The sequence below is a fragment of the Sminthopsis crassicaudata genome, chromosome 4, assembly GCF_048593235.1.
Source record: "Sminthopsis crassicaudata isolate SCR6 chromosome 4, ASM4859323v1, whole genome shotgun sequence".
Lineage (NCBI taxonomy): Eukaryota > Metazoa > Chordata > Mammalia > Dasyuromorphia > Dasyuridae > Sminthopsis > Sminthopsis crassicaudata.
This window is the reverse complement of record NC_133620.1, coordinates 395,875,949-395,893,753: the sequence shown is the minus strand read 5'-3', so window position 1 is coordinate 395,893,753 and position 17,805 is coordinate 395,875,949. Positions and strand designations below refer to the sequence as shown.

Genomic DNA, 17,805 nt, shown 5'->3' with positions numbered 1-17,805 from the left:
CACTCTTTCATGTGAGTGGATATAGTTTCAATTTCTTCCTCTGAGAATTGTCTGTTCATATCCTTTGACCATTTATCAATTGGAGAATGGTTCGGTTTCTTATAAATTTGGGTCAGTTCTCTATATATTTTGGAAATGAGACCTTTGTCAGAACCTTTGTTTTTAAAAATATTTTCCCAATTTGTTACTTCAGGGAAATTGTTTTAAAACTTCTTTCCAACTTTCTTGATTGTCTTGGAAATTTACTTTTAATTATTTCTGTAGCAGATATTGCACACAGGATCTGACATATCTTACATATTTCCTCTTGAGTTTGGAAAGGAACCACTTCTGTTTTCCAGATATAAATGCTTGCTAACTATAAAATAATTTTTTCCATAATGTATTTATGTAGCACTCACCTTAGACATATTTATTCAATACTGATTAATGACAATAACTATTCTTATATGGACGTTAACATCCATTATTTTACTTATCCCAGAGCCATGCAGAGTACCTTGTGTGTTGTAGTCAGTTATAGAATATTTGTTGAATTGATCCTATTGCTACTATGAGACTATATAATATACAACAGATATTAATCATCCCTCATTTTATAGGTAAGGATACTGAATCCTAGAGAGATGAGATGATTCTCAAAAAGGCAATAAAAGTTGATTGAAATCTCTCCTTTTTTCATTTTTCTTTTGCTGTGCCCACCAAGGCTGGCAACATGCCAGCATCTCATGAAACTTCATTAGTTAAAAGAACCAAAAATAAAAAAATTCATCTAATACCAATCAGTGTCGAGATCAATTAAAACTGGTTTCAACCATGAGACATTGACTACTGGGTGAGAAGATGATTTCAAGGTCCAATTTTTTGATGCCTAATGTTGGCTGTAGAAGCAATAAGAAGACAAAACGTTTTGCTTAATGGATTCAGGAAAATTGGTGCACAATGGCAAAGTGGTATAAGTGCTCTTGATTTGCAACAAGTCTTTCTGTGCTGAGGTTGCTCACAGTGTTTCCTCTTAGGAATCTTAACATTATTGATGAGTGATCAATTCAGTTAGCCATCTAGATCATTAATTCATGTGTTTTATCAAGGAATAAAAAGGAGTAAAATGCTTTGCACATTTTTATTTGTGCTAGGAAAAAACCTCAGACTACCAGAGACTTAGAGACAGTAAATGGGAGTAGTGACATTCAGACATAGTCCTTTAATGGCAGGCCCATTGTACTTTTGTCACATAATTTTTTGGGGGATAAATTATATATGTATATATTGTAGGTAAAATGATGGATAAAAAGACCAAAATATACAAAACCCCAGCTAACTCAGGGAGTAAATAATAAATGTTGAATGAGTGGTGTAGGCAAAGTATATACAATCAGGAGAAGAGCAAGTGTTATTAATTGAAAAAGTTGGTACTTAAACTGAGAATGAAAGTATTCAATTGACAGAGAAGAGGGTGTTTGGACATTTTTTGTGGAGGGAATAAAAAAACAGCAGTATATCAGGGAGAAATTAATATACAAGACATATACTATGTATAGTAAGTAGAGCAGTCTAATTAGAATTGAAAGTTTGTATAGAAAAGGAAAGACAAATAAAGGTATAAAGGGGACAGAGGTAATTTCTTTACCTCCTCTAATACTACTTTGCATATAGTGGCATGCATTTATAAATGGTTGTTGAATGAATAGATGAAAGACAAATTCAAGGTAGATTGTCTAGGATCATAAATACAAAGGTAAGCAATTTAAGTGAGGTTTCAAACAGAACAGATTGAAGTTATTTTACTGATTCTGGATTATTTTTATCAATGTATATAGAACTCTTAAAGACCATCTTCCCCATCCCTCCCACTCACCTCCAATATTTTAAAATATAAAAGAATGACTATTTTAATGAATGAGGCAGTTTTTTTGAGTAAATGATGCTAGCCTGGTTTTCCTAAAATTATATCATGATGCTATCTTTGCCTCCTTTTAATTCCTGCCGATACAAAATGTGAAAATGGACTTTATTCATTCATTATGTATATATAAAATCAAATAATCTAGTGAAAAGAGAAGAAAAAAGTTTATAAGCTCTCTGAAGGCAAGGACTATAGCTAACTTGGTTTTGCATTTCCTTTAGTGCCTCACACATAATAAACCCTTGCTTATTTGAATTAAATCAAATTGAACCATATTGCCATAATATTTTTTATCTGACACCAAATCTTCAAATAACTGAGAACATCTGGATTAGCAGAATTTTTCATTTTTTGGTATAGTTTAATGTCATGTCTATATTCAGAAGCAAATGGATGAATTCTAATGCAAATCAGTGAACAACTTGCTTATCTATAAAACAAGTACTTAAAAATAAATCTGCCATTGTCATACTGAATAAATTTAAATCATCTTTGACTCTGAAAAAGCTTTTATGTTTTTAATTGATATGTATTAGAAGTGGGCTAGTTTTAAAGCAAACTTTTATAATGGTTTTATAATTTAAAAATATTAGCCAATTATTTGTTTTTAAGGAATGGATAATTTAAGTAGTACATTTTCAAAATGAGAATAATAAACATTGAATACCAAATAAAAAGGAATAGCAAAGAATTTGCTCTGCATAGCTATTTTGTAGATCACTAAAATGAAGTTGAGAAATCACAATCTAGGGGAGTTTATTTTCTTGTATAATAATGAGTAGGTCATTGAGGAGCTATTTACTGATACCATTATGAACTTTTTGATTTTTCTAGTTAATTTTTTAAGCAGTGTCCAGATGAATGTCAACCTTTTTCCTGGTTAGTAGAAAAGTAATCAACTGAAAATCATATAACCCTATTTACGTTCAGTTATTTTAATAATATGATTCAATATCTCATTCTAATAAGAAAATGGTGAGAGACAAAATAAGAAGAGATACAGGATGACAATATAAACTTTTTTCCTCTGGTAACTGAAGGTTAAATGGGTAGCAAACAGAATGCCTTAAACAAGATTGGTATATTGATTAAAACGCTGATTTAACAGCTCGCAGTCTCCCCTTGGAAACCTGGAAAAGATAAGCCAGCTGCTGTCTAAGAGTGCTGAGTGTCCACTGAGAGTACACTATCTATCATCACAATATGGTGATGAGAGGTGTTTTATGTTTGTGTTAATTTCCCCCACTAAATCAGTAATTATTACAATCCTGTCCCTGCTGTTTACCCTGCAGCTGTTTTTCCATTTGTCGAGAGAGCGGGTGTTCTCTGAGGACCGCACACGCTTCTATGGTGCAGAAATTGTCTCCGCTTTGGACTATCTACATTCCGGAAAGATTGTGTACCGTGATCTCAAGGTAAAAAAAAAAAAAGTAATCAAATTTTGTTTTTTTCAGAGACTATGGGGACAAGCACAAAGTAATTACAAAGTTACACAGTTTTGAAAAAAAGCAGATTTGGTTTTGAGAAAAAAAACTGCTTGTAGAATTTGCTTCACAGCATAGAAAACAGTTTTATTTACTAGTATGAAGGCAGCTTCTGTATTTCTGAGTATTTGATGTGCAAATAAATGTCTCTTAACTATATGATCAATAGAAAAAAGTTTAATTTTTTTTTAAATAAATGCTTATCCTTAAGAATAATACTATGCATTTACTTAAAAATTAAGTAGATTCCATAGATTGGTAAAGCTCCTAAGATAATTATTTCTATTTGAGGATTTCATATGAAATCCTATACTTACAAAGAAACATTTATAGTAAATTATGATTTTTAAATAGGATATGATCTTAATTTTAGTTTCATTTGATTTTTTAAAAAGTTCTAACATTTTAAAAACATCTAGATACTAATAGTATTATATAGTTGCTGTTGATTTGTTCCTTCAGAAGCATTTGAGGATCTTTGTTAAAATACTTTCAGAATATGTTAAAGTTATACTCCCAACACCTTTATGTTCCAGCCCTTACTGATTTAAAAACATATATTGTACTATACTGTAAACAAACTAGCATGTGAAAATCAAGGTCTATAAAAATGAATAAATGAGCCAGTGCTAATTTTTGCTAAATATGAAATAGCAAATAATTCTTTTCAATTAAAAAGCACCCCAGTTTTTTATTTTATTATGATGTATTTGATTCACAAAAGTATCAGTCACAAATGACTTTTTAAGAATTCTTATTTTATATAATATGTCTATGTAGTTACATGTAAAAAATCTCCCATCATTTCATTCTTTATCCTGTGCCAATATTTCTCTACTAATTTAATTATTTCAGCTTTTTGGATTTTTTGGGTTGTACCCATATCATTCACCTTTAATTTCTGGATGGCAACACTTGGGAGAGATAGCTAGTACAGACAACAGTAGTACAAGATATTTATTTACAAAAATAAATAGAAGCATTTGCAATGGTATTTCAAAAAATAATGATAGGCTATTATTTTTAGGAAAGAACTATATTCCTCGTGATTAAAGAATGAGTAGTTGCATCAGAGCACTGTAGAAGATGGTGAAAGAGTTCATGTAGAATTCTATGATTTAGTTTATTTTGTCAAAGTTTTTAAGAAAGTTTCTCATATAACTAGAGAGAAAATGGAGAGATGTGAATCAGATAGTAATATAGTAAGTTGCATTCAGCATTGGTCAAATGATCAAACTCATAGTATATCATTAATGATTTAAAGTCAACATGGCAGAAAGTCTGTAGTGGAATATCTTTGCTCAGTAGTGTAATGTTTAAAATTTTTATTAATGATGTGGACAAGGGCAGAAATGGTATGATGGTCAAACTTGTAAAGGAAAAGGGAAGAGAAGAGGAAAGGAAAAGTTAGGAAGGGTTTCTAAACTGTATACTCTATATTTTCCACTACATTACTTTAAGTGACCTTAAACCTATGTCATATAACAATTGGTTGAAGGAACTACTAGTGATCTTGAGCCTGAAGGAGAGGAGATTTAAGGCAATACACTAGCTTTGTCCAAAATTTGTTCCTTTTGACCTTGGATGTCAGAAACAAGAAATGGAAAGAAGTTGTAAAGAGACGAATTTAGTCTTTGACATCAGGAAAAATTTCTTATTAAAACTGTCTAAAAATGGAACAATTTGCCATTAAAATGGTAAATTCCTCCTTCAACATGAATTTCTAGGAAGACATTTGATTTCTACTTATTGTATATGGGCTAGATTAGGTAGCCACTGAATTTCTCAAATTCTCTGACTTTGTGATATATTAGCTTAAGAATTATCCACATAGAAATGATTCTTAAATCCACTGAGACCACCAAGTGACAAAAAGAAATAGGGTCTTGGGGAACACTTAACTTGTATCTATGTTCTTTTGATTATATTACTTTAGACTTTATTTTATAGGTAAGTCTACTTTTTAAAGGGCACAATTTATTGATTTATTTTATTTATTTATTTTTGCTGAGGCAGTTGGGGTTAAGTGACTTGCCCAGGGTCACGAAACTAGAAAGTGTTAAGAATCTAGGCCAGATTTGAACTCAGTTCCTCCTGATTTCAGGGCTGGTACTCTATCCACAATGCCACCTAGCTTCCCCGAAAAGCACAAAATAAATGTGTTTGTATGTATGTAAATATATACATATCATACATACATTTACATGCACACACACATACATATTTACACATACATACATACATACATATTTATACTCATAACACACCATTCCAACTAATTACATGGATCCTAGATTTAAGCTAAAATAGACTCAAATACCATTTAGTACAGCTAAGGAAACTGACCCAAAGAGATTGTGACCCTCCTGGTAGTGGGGCCAGGATTCAAACTCAGGTGCAGCATAATTAGAGTGGAGAAGAGTTCTGGGGCTTAGAGTCAGGGAGACCTGCATTCAAATCCAGCCTCAGACATTTAATGGCTGTGTGACCCTGGCCAAATCACTTAAATTTGTGTGCCTTAGTTTCTTTGTCTGTAAAATTAGATAATCTAGAGAAGGAAATGGAAAATCACTCCAGTATCTTTGCCAAGAAAATTATAAATGAGGTCACAAAGTTTTAGACATGACTGAACAACAACAAAAGCTGTTCATTTCATATCTATCACTTAATCACTTTTTGTTGTTCTCCACTTGCCATTGAAGATATAGAACTAAACGAACAGTTGAATTTTCTAAAACACAGTGGCCAGTTCACATTTCTTGATCACTAAGGGTTCATCCTCACAGAGAATTCATTGAAATCTTATTTTTACAGTAGTAAATTGGAATGCTTCACACATATAAATAGGGAATAAAAAGTTGTCATAACAATAGACCTCAACTTCTTAAGGAAAAAGTTATAACTAATAGTTTGATATCATCATAAATGAACCTGGTAATAGGTATAGCTTTAGATAAGAAAAATCTAGGTTCAAGTCTTGTCTCCAGGGAGACTTGCCCTGAAACTGGGCAGTTTTGTTATCTTTAGTTATATAAGCAAGTTACTTAACCTTTCAAGGACCATGGTGGGGGCTTATCCATTTGCATCACAAGGTATTTTTTTTTACTTTAATTTTTCCATAGCAAAATGAAATAAATCTATTATAGCTCACCATACAAAAATATATTAAGTAGTAAATGAAAATCCGTAATATACACATCCAGATATATACAAAGTATCAGTGTTTGAAAAATATAGAAGGGATTCATTATTTAATAAAGTTATTTGAGAAAACTGGTTAGCAATTTGGCAGGGAATGGATTTAAACCTACAGCTTAAACCATATACCTTACTGAATTGTAGCCAGAATAGATTTTAAGGATTTTAAAAGGATGTAAGAATACAATAAACATGGAGAGATGACATGGAAGGAAAATGAAAAGGGCTTTTTTGAATAATAATCACTTGAAAAGATGTTCAACTTTAAGTTACAAATTAATAGCTTTAAATTGCAAAAATAATTAAAAGCAGTGGAATTAAATGTTGGTCTAGTTTGAGCAAATGGTATATTCATTCACTTTCTTGTAAAATTACAAATGTGTAGAATCATTCTGGAGAGCAATCTGACAATTAGAAAGAAACAATAACTATACATTTTGACCCAAGATTCAATGTTGCAAATATAGACCCTGAAAGTGTCTAATGGCATAATTTGTAGTTACCAAAAAAGAAATAACTTGAAGAAACCTAAATGTTCACAAATAAGGAAATTATTAAATACATTGTGGAACATTAATGTGACCAAATACAGAAATGTAGTTAATAACAAAAGTTTGGGAAATGTATAGAAATCTGGAAACACTGTTTTGAGATAATTATAAATTTTAAAAAGCAGAATAATCCACATCAAACACAGTGATATAAAAGGAAAATGAATGAAAATGGATAAAGAATCCTGATATAGACTGCAATGTACAGTGGCTAAGAAGTTAGTATGCTAATTTATTCATTGAAATCATATATATATGTAATTACAAAGCAAATTTATTTTTGTCATTTAGTATTTTTACCATAAATCATTTTTAAAAGTTAATAAAAAGCCTATTTTTGCTTAAACTTTATCTACATGTATTGATTTCATTATGAATAACTGAATAATATATAGAAAATATAATCTTAACAATAGCATTTTCATAAATAAGATAGCTTTATCAGAAGACTAGAATTTATTTTTATAAGAAATTATAGGGGCAGCTAGGTGGCGCACTGAATAGAGCACCAGCCTTGAATTCAGAAGGACCAGGGGTTCAAATCTGGTCTCAGACACTTAACACTTCCTAGCTGTGTGACCCTGGGCAAGTCACTTAACCCCAGCCTCGGGGGAGGAGGGGGAGGAAGAAATTATAGAAAAGTAACTGATGTAAAACTTCACTAAAGTTTTTGTTAATTTTCTAATCTTTTGGGTCATGGCCATTGCTTATCCCAAGATGTTTCTAAGTTTCTTTGTAGCTCTTAACATTACTTGAATAGTCATACATGGTCTAACCATACGTGGTTAGGTTACGCCTATAATTTAGACCTTTGTTAATTGCCGAAAAGATTTTGAAGTCCTAGGAATATAAGTATCTATATCTGGATCCCCAAAGCTGAGGCTCAGAGCATGGTTTCTTCTGTGGGACTCTTTCCTAATTGTAACAGTTTTGGGACTTTTATCCTCTCTGAAAGACTTTGTAGTACTTGTGGTTAAGAAGTCAGGCACTACAATTGTTTGTCTTATATTTGCTTTCATAAATTTCTGCCTTCTACTAGATATTTTGCTGCTAAAATGAAGAGAGGGCTCTCTGAGAAACCATTTATTGATGTGGTTTTAATAATCTTCCCAAACTATATACTATTAGCTTCAAGTGACAGCTATTAATCAGAATTCCAGAGATACCAATACTTTTTTTGAATTTAATATGATTATAACTATATATAATATAGGATAGTTGGAGATATAATTATATATAATTATATAGGATATAATATAGGAATATAATATGGATTATAAAAATCTTTGGGGGGTGAGATATATTGGTCAGTTTTTTAATAAGGTGCTTAAATAGATCAGTGATAGAATTTTTCTATTAGTAAAAGCACAAAGGTATAAATAAATAGCTTCTTTGCTCCAATCTGATATGATAGTTTTGGAGAGAGGAGGAACAGGCAAGAAAATTACCTAAGAATAACTACCTCATGACTTAGTATTTAATCTGAATCATAAAATCCACCATAACTACTGATAACATCCATTATTATTGCTTGTTAGGGCTTATTAAAGCCCTAAAAGTCAAAGATTCCTTCCTCATAGCTTCTCAAAGAAAACATGAAGAATAAATAATAACCCCTTAAATTATGATGATAGTTTAATATAGCTTCTTACAATTTTACCTCTTACAATCATGAGCCTGCCTGTTAAGACTGGTATAGACAGTCACAATAGGCATAAAATTCTCTAGCAATTAGTCATGTCAAAAAACCAGAATGAGCTACCTCAAGAGGCAGTGTGTCCTCCATCATTGAATATGTTATAAAGGACATTGTAAAGGATATTCCTATTCAGTTACAGATAGGACTAGATGTTTTCCTCTATGCCTTGCATTCATTTCCCATATCCAGTCTACTGCTGAGATCTCTTGTTCTTACTTGTGTCTTTTCATTATATCATCTCCTATCCTTCAATATTCTGTCCTTATTTGACTATTGCAAGAGCCTTCTGGTTAGTTTCTCTGATATAAGTTTCTTACCAGTTGAATTCATCATACCCTCAACCATCAAATTGACCTTTGTTAAGCTTAGATCTGACTCTGTCACCTATCCACACTCTTAGCTTAGTACCATGTTTGGCATGTTGTTGAGGCTTAATAAATGTTTACTGGCTGACACATTAATTGTAAAGATAAATCATAGGGCAAATAGGTGGTGGCTCAGGAGGTAGAGTGCTCGGCCTACAGTCAGGAAGACTCCTCTTCATGAATTCACATCCAATCTGAGATATTTACTAGCAGAGTGATCCCCAGGAAAATCACTTAACCCTTTTGGCTCAGTTTTCTTACTATAAAATGAGCTGGAGAAGGAAATAGCAAACCAATCAAATATCTTTGTCCCTAGATGGGATCACAAAGAGTTGGACACGACTGAAACACAATAATAAAAATCATAGATTCAAAATAACAGGTTTTGTGAGTAGAAGGTCTCATGACTTGAGTTGACTAGTTAATTGACTGATTACTGCTTCCCTTTTTGTGGTTAAATCTGTCAATTCTGTATCTAGGTATAGTTTTATTTACAGAATCACAATGATTTTTCACTTCTTACTGTAGATTTGACTCTGTGTGTTTGTATACATGTGTGTAAAATAAATGTGATCCATATATGTGTAATAAGAACAAATCAGAATCCTTTGTCTCTGTCTGTATTTATACCTACACAATTTACTTATGAGTCAAGGATGGATATTATCTCTCTATTTTTGTTTAATGTGAAAAAATGCATCAGAATTCCACTTTCCATACAGCTTTGGGTTTAAGTTGGATTTAAAGGGGGAAAAAACTGCAAAGATTTTGAAAAATAGTAGTTGGATTCCTATATCCTGTGGATAATTTTTAAAAGGATGCTTATCTAATTGAGATGATTTAGGAAAAGTTGTTAAGTACAAAATAGGAAGGGTTTATAAAAATTACAATCTTCTGTGTCTCTTAAAAATGGAGCTTGACAGAGGAAAAACTCTTAACCTTTCTAAGTTTCATAGTCTTGAGTTTTCACAACTTACATAAAAATGATTATTAAAGTTAATGTCTTTATTTTAGATGTCTATGATAATAATTCCGAAATATTTAATAATATACTTCTTTACCCTGTACAAAATAGGAACTTTATAATTTCATCCTTAATCTGTAGTCCTGAAAACTTTAGTGAACTTTGTCCACATTTCCCCCCTCCTAGAAAAATATGTATCTAAAACGAAAGACAGTTTTTAAACTCTCTTTCTTTCCTAATATACAGTTGGAAAATTTGATGTTGGATAAAGATGGCCATATAAAAATTACAGATTTTGGACTTTGCAAAGAAGGGATTACAGATGCAGCTACAATGAAGACGTTTTGTGGTACACCTGAATACCTTGCACCTGAGGTAGGTTATAGGAACTTAAAGGGAAAATTCCATGGTATCATAATTATTTATGACAAAATATTTAAACTTTTGAAAAAAATTTGAAAAATTAAAACCAAAGAATTTTATTTGATTTGTTCAAAATATTATTATGGTTTGATCAGTTCTTACATATTAAGGTACTAGCAATTCCATAATGAGAATTAAGGGTTTTTTTTTTCTTTTCATATGATTTATTTCTTGGATCTTTCTACCAAATATTGAATCATTACTTGGACTATCATATTTATCCCTGATAAATTTTGATTATATCAAACTATATAAGTTCTTCAATAAAACTATTGTTTGTGGTTTTAGAAACAAATAATCATAAATGATTTTACAACATAGGTGCTAATAGTATTTGACAGCAATTTATGTCACCAAGAAATTTCTTTTGCATATATCAAAATCATATAATATTCCTTAAAAGATATAACAGTACGCTGTTATTTACCTCTAATTATTAACATTAATCAAGACATAAAATATGAAGAAGTGTGTTGGCCAAAGACATTTGCCACTATTATGGAGAATATTCTATTTAGAATTGAGCTGTAGTAAGGATTTCCTAAAGATGTTAAGGTTCTCCAGATGCTGTTGTCTTTTGATGGCATAATGCTGATTATATCAAGCCTTGGAACATAAAGAGTCATTTAAGTGAGATCTATAAGCTGCCAAAAGAGTTAGGCCTCTCTACACTGGAAAAAAATAAATAGATGAGGAATGCCTATTTAGACTAAAATATGCAGTTGGATGGAGTTGGTCCCATCAGTATGTATGTTTTGGACAGACATTGCATAGACAGTGAGTTGGGCCCAGAACTGAACAGAAGGAGAAGAGCAGGCTGGATTATCGCCTTTGAAAATTGTGTGGTATGTTTAATGACTTCAAGTTTCTTCTTGAAACAAAGGCTCATTTAGAAAAAATAAGAGTATTCTTCTGGTGATGTTGCATGACTAAGATCCATGGAATTATACATTCACTGATAACATTGTTGAAGACTACCCTACGGAAGTGGAGCGGCATTTTATGAGGGTTAATGGGCTGCAACACAATTGCCAACCAAGAATAGTACAAAAGAAACAACATAAAGGATGTCTTAATATAAATGATTAAGAACAAAAGATCAACTGGCAAAGGATAACCTATGGATAGCCCAGGTGCTCTAGTGGAATCCCTGTAATGATAGGACTAGAGGTTTCCCCTGGAACTGAGTGGCAATTATATTTCAAAGAAATAACTATCAAGTCACTTGTATGTATTGTGGTACCAGAGATAGTCCTACCTTATCCTAATTAAGAACATTCTCTGTGGGTTTCCATTTTTTGTGAGTTACTAAGTTAAAAGCAATCCAAGATTTCTATGTATATGCATTGCTTTATTTCACCTTTTTACTGAGATAAAAAATTCAGAGGTGGGAAGAGAGTGGTTACTCCCATTCATTTTGCCATAGTAAGGTATAGTTTGTTATATAGTGCAGCTAAGGGGCAATTTTTTAAAACCGATTTAGTACCAATCTCAACATGTTAAAATAGATTTCCTTTTGAAGATTTATGGGAACTTATGGACAATATCCTCACAGAATAAGAGAGCTTGAATAGATTTCTGTCTAAATCAGAGGGTATACCTATTTTGAGGAGTTGAGAGCAATTAAAATATTCAAAATAAGAGAAAAAGTTTAAAAAGGTGAGATGGAGTACATTCCATACTGACTATATCATCTTGTTTAATGTCAAAGGAATACCTAGCTGTTTAAACATCTTCATAAGCAGAATGAGATGGGTATGACTACAGAAGCATTTATTGCCTTGGGACTTGAAGAGGGTAATATATTGCTTGAGATTGAAAGTTTTGAACTGCAGTAGCCAATTGGCAATCCTCACTAAGCCTGATACGAATGTTACATGCCTTCAAGAGGAGCATTAAAGAGCATACTGAAATAGTATAATGAAGTAATATTTGTAAAAATGCTTATTAGCCCAATGACTGACACGGAATCTTGTCCAGTTATGTCTGAATCTTTATGACTTTACAAACCATATCATCCAGGGTTTTTTTTCTTTTTTTTTTCCTTCCTCCCCCCCCCCAACTTCAGTGTCTTTAAAAAGAAAAGCCCAGGGCAGTTAGGTGGTACAGTGGATAGAGCACCAGTCTTGAAGTCAGAAGAACCTGAGTTCAAATCTGGCTTCATACACTTAATACTTCCTAGCTGTGTGACCCTGGGCAAGTCACTTAACCCCAATTGCCTCAGGGAAAAAGAAAAAAAAAGACTGAAGTTGTTCACCATTTTTTTCTCCAGTGCATGAAGGCAAACAGAGTTTAAGTGACTTACCCAGGATTACATAGCGAGTTTCAAAAGCTAGTTTTGAACTCAGGTCTTCCTAATTTGAGGCCCAGTGCTCTATCCATGAGCCACTTACCTGTTTTTTTTTAGCTAATACACAGTAGATCCTAAAAAATGCTTCCTTTTTCTCCTCCTTCCCAGCCTACTTAGAGTAGGTCAAAGCTTCCATGTTGGCATGGAGAATACATGGAGAATTAATAAGGAGACTCAGTCTCAAAAAATAAAATATACATACTAATAAGGACACCTACTGGATTGATCTTGAGGAATCAGAGGTCATAGTTTATATAATATAGCATTATTCAGCCAAAAAACAAAGAATGTTATAATTTAAAGGTCAAGGAATCATTTTTTTTCTATAAATGTGTTACAAAGGCTCTTTTAAAGAGAACATGATGATTGTTAAATATTGTGAAACAACTCTGGTTACACAATCTAAATGACTTATTAGCACTGATTATTATATTTCCACTGAAACATTCTAGTTTATTAGAGGTATAATTTGCATTAAGAAAATTTTGAATTTCCTGAAATCAAGTACTAATAATATTCATAACATTATTTGCAGAGACATCCAAAACATTCTTCCCTGAAATATGAAATATACTAGAATTAGAATTAGAATTTCAATTTCAGCTGATATATCTCTGAAAAATTCAGAGAACTCAGAGAAATTCAGAGTCTCTTGTATTAAGAATATATTTTGTGGGGCAGCTAGGTGGTGCAGTAGATAGAGCACCAACCCTGAAGTCAGAAGGACCTGGATTCAAATTTGTCCTCAGACACTTAACACTGCCTAGCTGTATGACCCTGGTCAAATCACTTAGCTCCAATTGCCTTAGCAAAAAAAAAAAAACAAAAACAAACAAACAAACCAAAAAAAAAAAAAAAAAAACAAAGAACATGTTTTGTTTCTTGTTTTTCAATTATTCATATTTTGTTAAAAAATCATTTTTATAGATTTTAATATCAAAATAAGATCACCTCCTAAAGGATTAGAAATATATAGTTTTGATGAATTGTCTCAAAAGGAAAATGGTGAATATCATTACTTTGGCTCCTGTTTGAAGTTGCTGATTCTAAAAATAACTAATTTTTCATAAAATTTTATTATGGACAATAATAGTGAGTAACTAAAGTGACACTTTTAACATGATGGTGGTTGCCCTGGGTTCTCAAAGGTTACTTGAGTAGAGTACTTGCTTTCAGAGGTTCTTCCATGCTGCTGTTTTTAATCCACAACATTTCATGAAGATTGTTTACCTTGTGGTTGAGATGTTAAGGAAGAATGTATTCCACAAATCTTTGAATTTTTGGAATATTTATCATCCACATCACTTAGATGACTCATCGTAGCTTAGAAAAAATTATGTTTTTTTAAAAAAGAAATAAAAGTTTGATTCAAGAGACTCATTATTTCTATAACATATTCCCTTGACTTTTTCCCCAGTGAAATCTACTCTTACTCCATTCTTTCTAACCCTCTATCTCTCCTTTAGTTTTCTTATCTCTGGTTCATTTGAGCCCTGAAAATAATGAATCTGTTATTTTCAGTGCTTAGTAGCTATAAGAATGGTAATCTTGTGCTTATTGTTTTGGGAGGAAGAGAGGGAAAAGAGGGGGGGAAAAAAAACAAAGTTTTTCAAATAGGTGAATTTTGAAAACTATCTTTACATGTCTTTGGACAAATGAAATACTACTTTAAAAAGAATAGTAATCTTGTCTCAGACTAGAAATATTTCCACATTATTACTATTTCTAACTGTTTCTTATTTCTGTTTACTCATTTCATGTTCTTATAGAATGGTATTATTTTACAAAATAAACTTTTTGTTGAAGGCTACTTCTTATTAAAGTCTCTTGCCTACCTTATAATACTTTGACATTTTAATACTTTGACATTGTTACAGTTTAGTCAAATGTTATAAATGTAAAATAATCAACGGATAAATGAAAGCATTCTACACCCTTTTGAGAAATTAGCTGCTTATATCTTTCAGATAAGTTACTTGAAATATTTTTAACATGTTCAAATTTCACATAGCCAAGATTGTTGTGTTCAATTGAAAAAGAATATTTAGAAGAATAATTTTTTTTCCTTGTCTGATTTTTAATTACATTTACGTTTGAAAGTAATTGCAGCTGGGTACAAAGATAAACATAATTAGTTTTTGTGTGCCATTCTTTGAAACTAAAATGTTAGAATGCCACTGTATCCTATTTTTCTTTGACAACATCAATTAATAAAGGCCAAGGCCTCTTCAGTTTGTAAAATTGATCTTTTGCTTTAAAAACTATGTTTTTAAGGGATTTTATAGATAGCCTTGGCAGACATATAAATAAGTGTAAGTATTACATGCAACATAGTAACATTTAAAATGCAGTAGTGGTAGAATTTTGAAAAGCTATTATGTTAGAATTTCTCATATTTACAAAGATTAAACTTGACCTGAAATAAAATTGACCCTACAAGTGTATTTTTTGCAATGAATATTGTATTTTCTCACCCGAAAAGTTATGGAATAAAGTAGAAATAACATGTAAACTCTTGCTGTTAAATTTACTATTTGGTATGGCTCTCATTGAATCTACACTGTTTTATGCGGTGCTAATTATTTAGAGTCTCAGCTTTGGTCTTGAGTTAGCAGTACCTGATCAACTTTCCAACTGTAAAACAGTTTGAAAATCAAATGTAGCTTACATGCAAGACCCAACAAAATTAAAAGTGTTAAGTACGTTTTGGCAGTTCACTTTTATTATGCCCAGTCCTCAAATGTACCAGCAGATAATCATCTGAATGTTAGTTATTTTTCACATGCTTATGTGATCACACAAAAAGTACATGCTAAAAAGAAGCAGATGGTGACAGATGGGGAAGGTTGAATAAGGTGGTTTTGGAAACCTAGAGAAATGTACTTCTGTAATCGTGTCAAAATAAAAATTATTTGATAGTCAAGTTAGAACTAACAGAAAGACATTACAAAAATGATTCAATTGTAAGGAAATGTATTTTAGTAAGGTTCAGCTGGTATTTAGAAAAACGTCTACAATTGTATTTCATCCAAGTGTAAAATATGATTTTTATTCAAGTAACGAAGGGCATTATTTTGAATTTTTTTTCTTACTTTTCTAAACACCTTTGGAAAGTACATTTACCTTCAGTTTTACCCAGCCTCTTTGGTGACTTATTTATACAATAACCTTAGCTTTGCCTTACTATAATAGAAAAACCTGAACTTACAACATTGGAATGGTTTTAATAACTTATTTTTAGTTAGTTAGAAATAATTTGCTCAAATATAACTTAATGCTCTAGGGCAAAATTTAAATAAATAAAATTTTGGAGATTAATAGATTTTGTTTATACTCAAATCCAGTGCTAGTAACTCAAATGTTCTTTATTTTTTTTATTAATTTTTATAATTATAACATTTTCTTTGACAGTACATATTCATAGGTAATTTTTTTTTTTACAACACTATCCCTTGTACTCCCTTCTGTTCCAAATTTTTCCCCTCCTTCCCTCTACCCCCTCCCCTAGATGGCAGGCATTCCCATACATATTAAATATCAAATGTTCTTTATGACTGATAAGAGGTTGAAGTACTAGGCAAATTAAGGGTAAAAGAGGTTATGTTGATTTTTTTTAATAAATAATTTAGTATTATATATAATAAATGTGATTGTTTTGTTTTTCCTTGGAGGATGCACTTATATTTTACCTATAATAAGTGACACAAAGTGTATCTGTCATTCTAAAGTATGAATATAGTCTAATCAGCATTTTATTTCTTGAGATTTTTTTTAAGGCTTCTAAAATTAAAGTCAAAAGAAAGTACATTAACTCCCCTAACCAAGAGGAAGAAATATCAGCATATATAATTTTGTGACAAGCATAAAGTTTTATACTGTCTTCCCTAAGAGTCCATAAGTCATGGTGAAATGGTGTCTTAAGGTTATGATTATGTTTTTACAAATTCCAAACTTTTTTGTGACAAGAAAAATCTCCAGCACTTAGCACAATGACTGAAATAAGTAGACTTTAAAAATATTTATTGACTGATGTATTTGGTCATGTTAAGTCAACAAGTCATCAAAGCATTTTATTAAGCCTCTCACATGTATCAATTCCTGTGGTAAGTTCTGGACAATACTAACATAATATATATATAAAGCTTTCTTCCACCTATACAAAAACATTTTTAACATATATATATATATATATATATATATATATATATATTCAAGAAAGTATTTAAATTTTCTAAGAATCTTCATTTATTGATAATTAAGTAGCATTTGTTTTCTTGAAGGCACTTTCAGATATTAATCTTCATGTTCCTATAAGTCTTATCTTTTAATCTGTGGTTGGGGAAAAGTAAGGGAAGAGATCACAGTGACCTTTTTAGGAGAGGTAACATTCATTTGAATTTTAATTCATATGACTGTCATCATAATTCATGATAGCACAAAGGCATCATGAGTGAAAATATTTAATATTTCATTTTCTTTACCAAACTACTATGTAATATTTATGGATCCTCCTAAACCACTACCTTTTCATCAGCTCTGATTCAAATATGAACTAAAATTACTTGTGTATCTAGTATAGAAGGAACCCTGTACAGTCTATAGCACCAAGGCAGTGTTTCCTTGATTTATGTGCTTAGCTCCCTTGGCTGTAATTCTCAGAATTCCTGTATCCATGCTCTTGCTTGGACAGCTTTATGATTCTGTAGCTTCTATATGAAGTCTAAATAAGAGCTTTTTGAAATCAGAGAACTGAAGACAAAATCATCACTTCTTCTGATCAGTCTGCAGCTTTCCTCACTGGTTTTTCCTAAAGTCTGATCTCATAAAAGCTATAACAAATTCTCTCTTGGGGTATTTGCAAAGAT

The 17,805-nt window shown here is 31.5% G+C and overlaps 1 protein-coding gene across 4 annotated transcripts in view; it reads left to right on the top strand.

The window, feature by feature from the left end:
* Nucleotides 1–17,805, top strand: part of AKT3 (AKT serine/threonine kinase 3) — a 410,275-nt gene that overhangs the window by 323,383 nt on the left and 69,087 nt on the right. For all 4 annotated transcript variants that reach the window (XM_074262535.1, XM_074262536.1, XM_074262534.1 and 1 more), the window contains 2 exons: nucleotides 3,199–3,321; nucleotides 10,414–10,542. In XM_074262535.1, coding sequence (XP_074118636.1) covers nucleotides 3,199–3,321; nucleotides 10,414–10,542 — 252 coding nt within the window. The remainder of the gene's footprint in view (nucleotides 1–3,198; nucleotides 3,322–10,413; nucleotides 10,543–17,805) is intronic.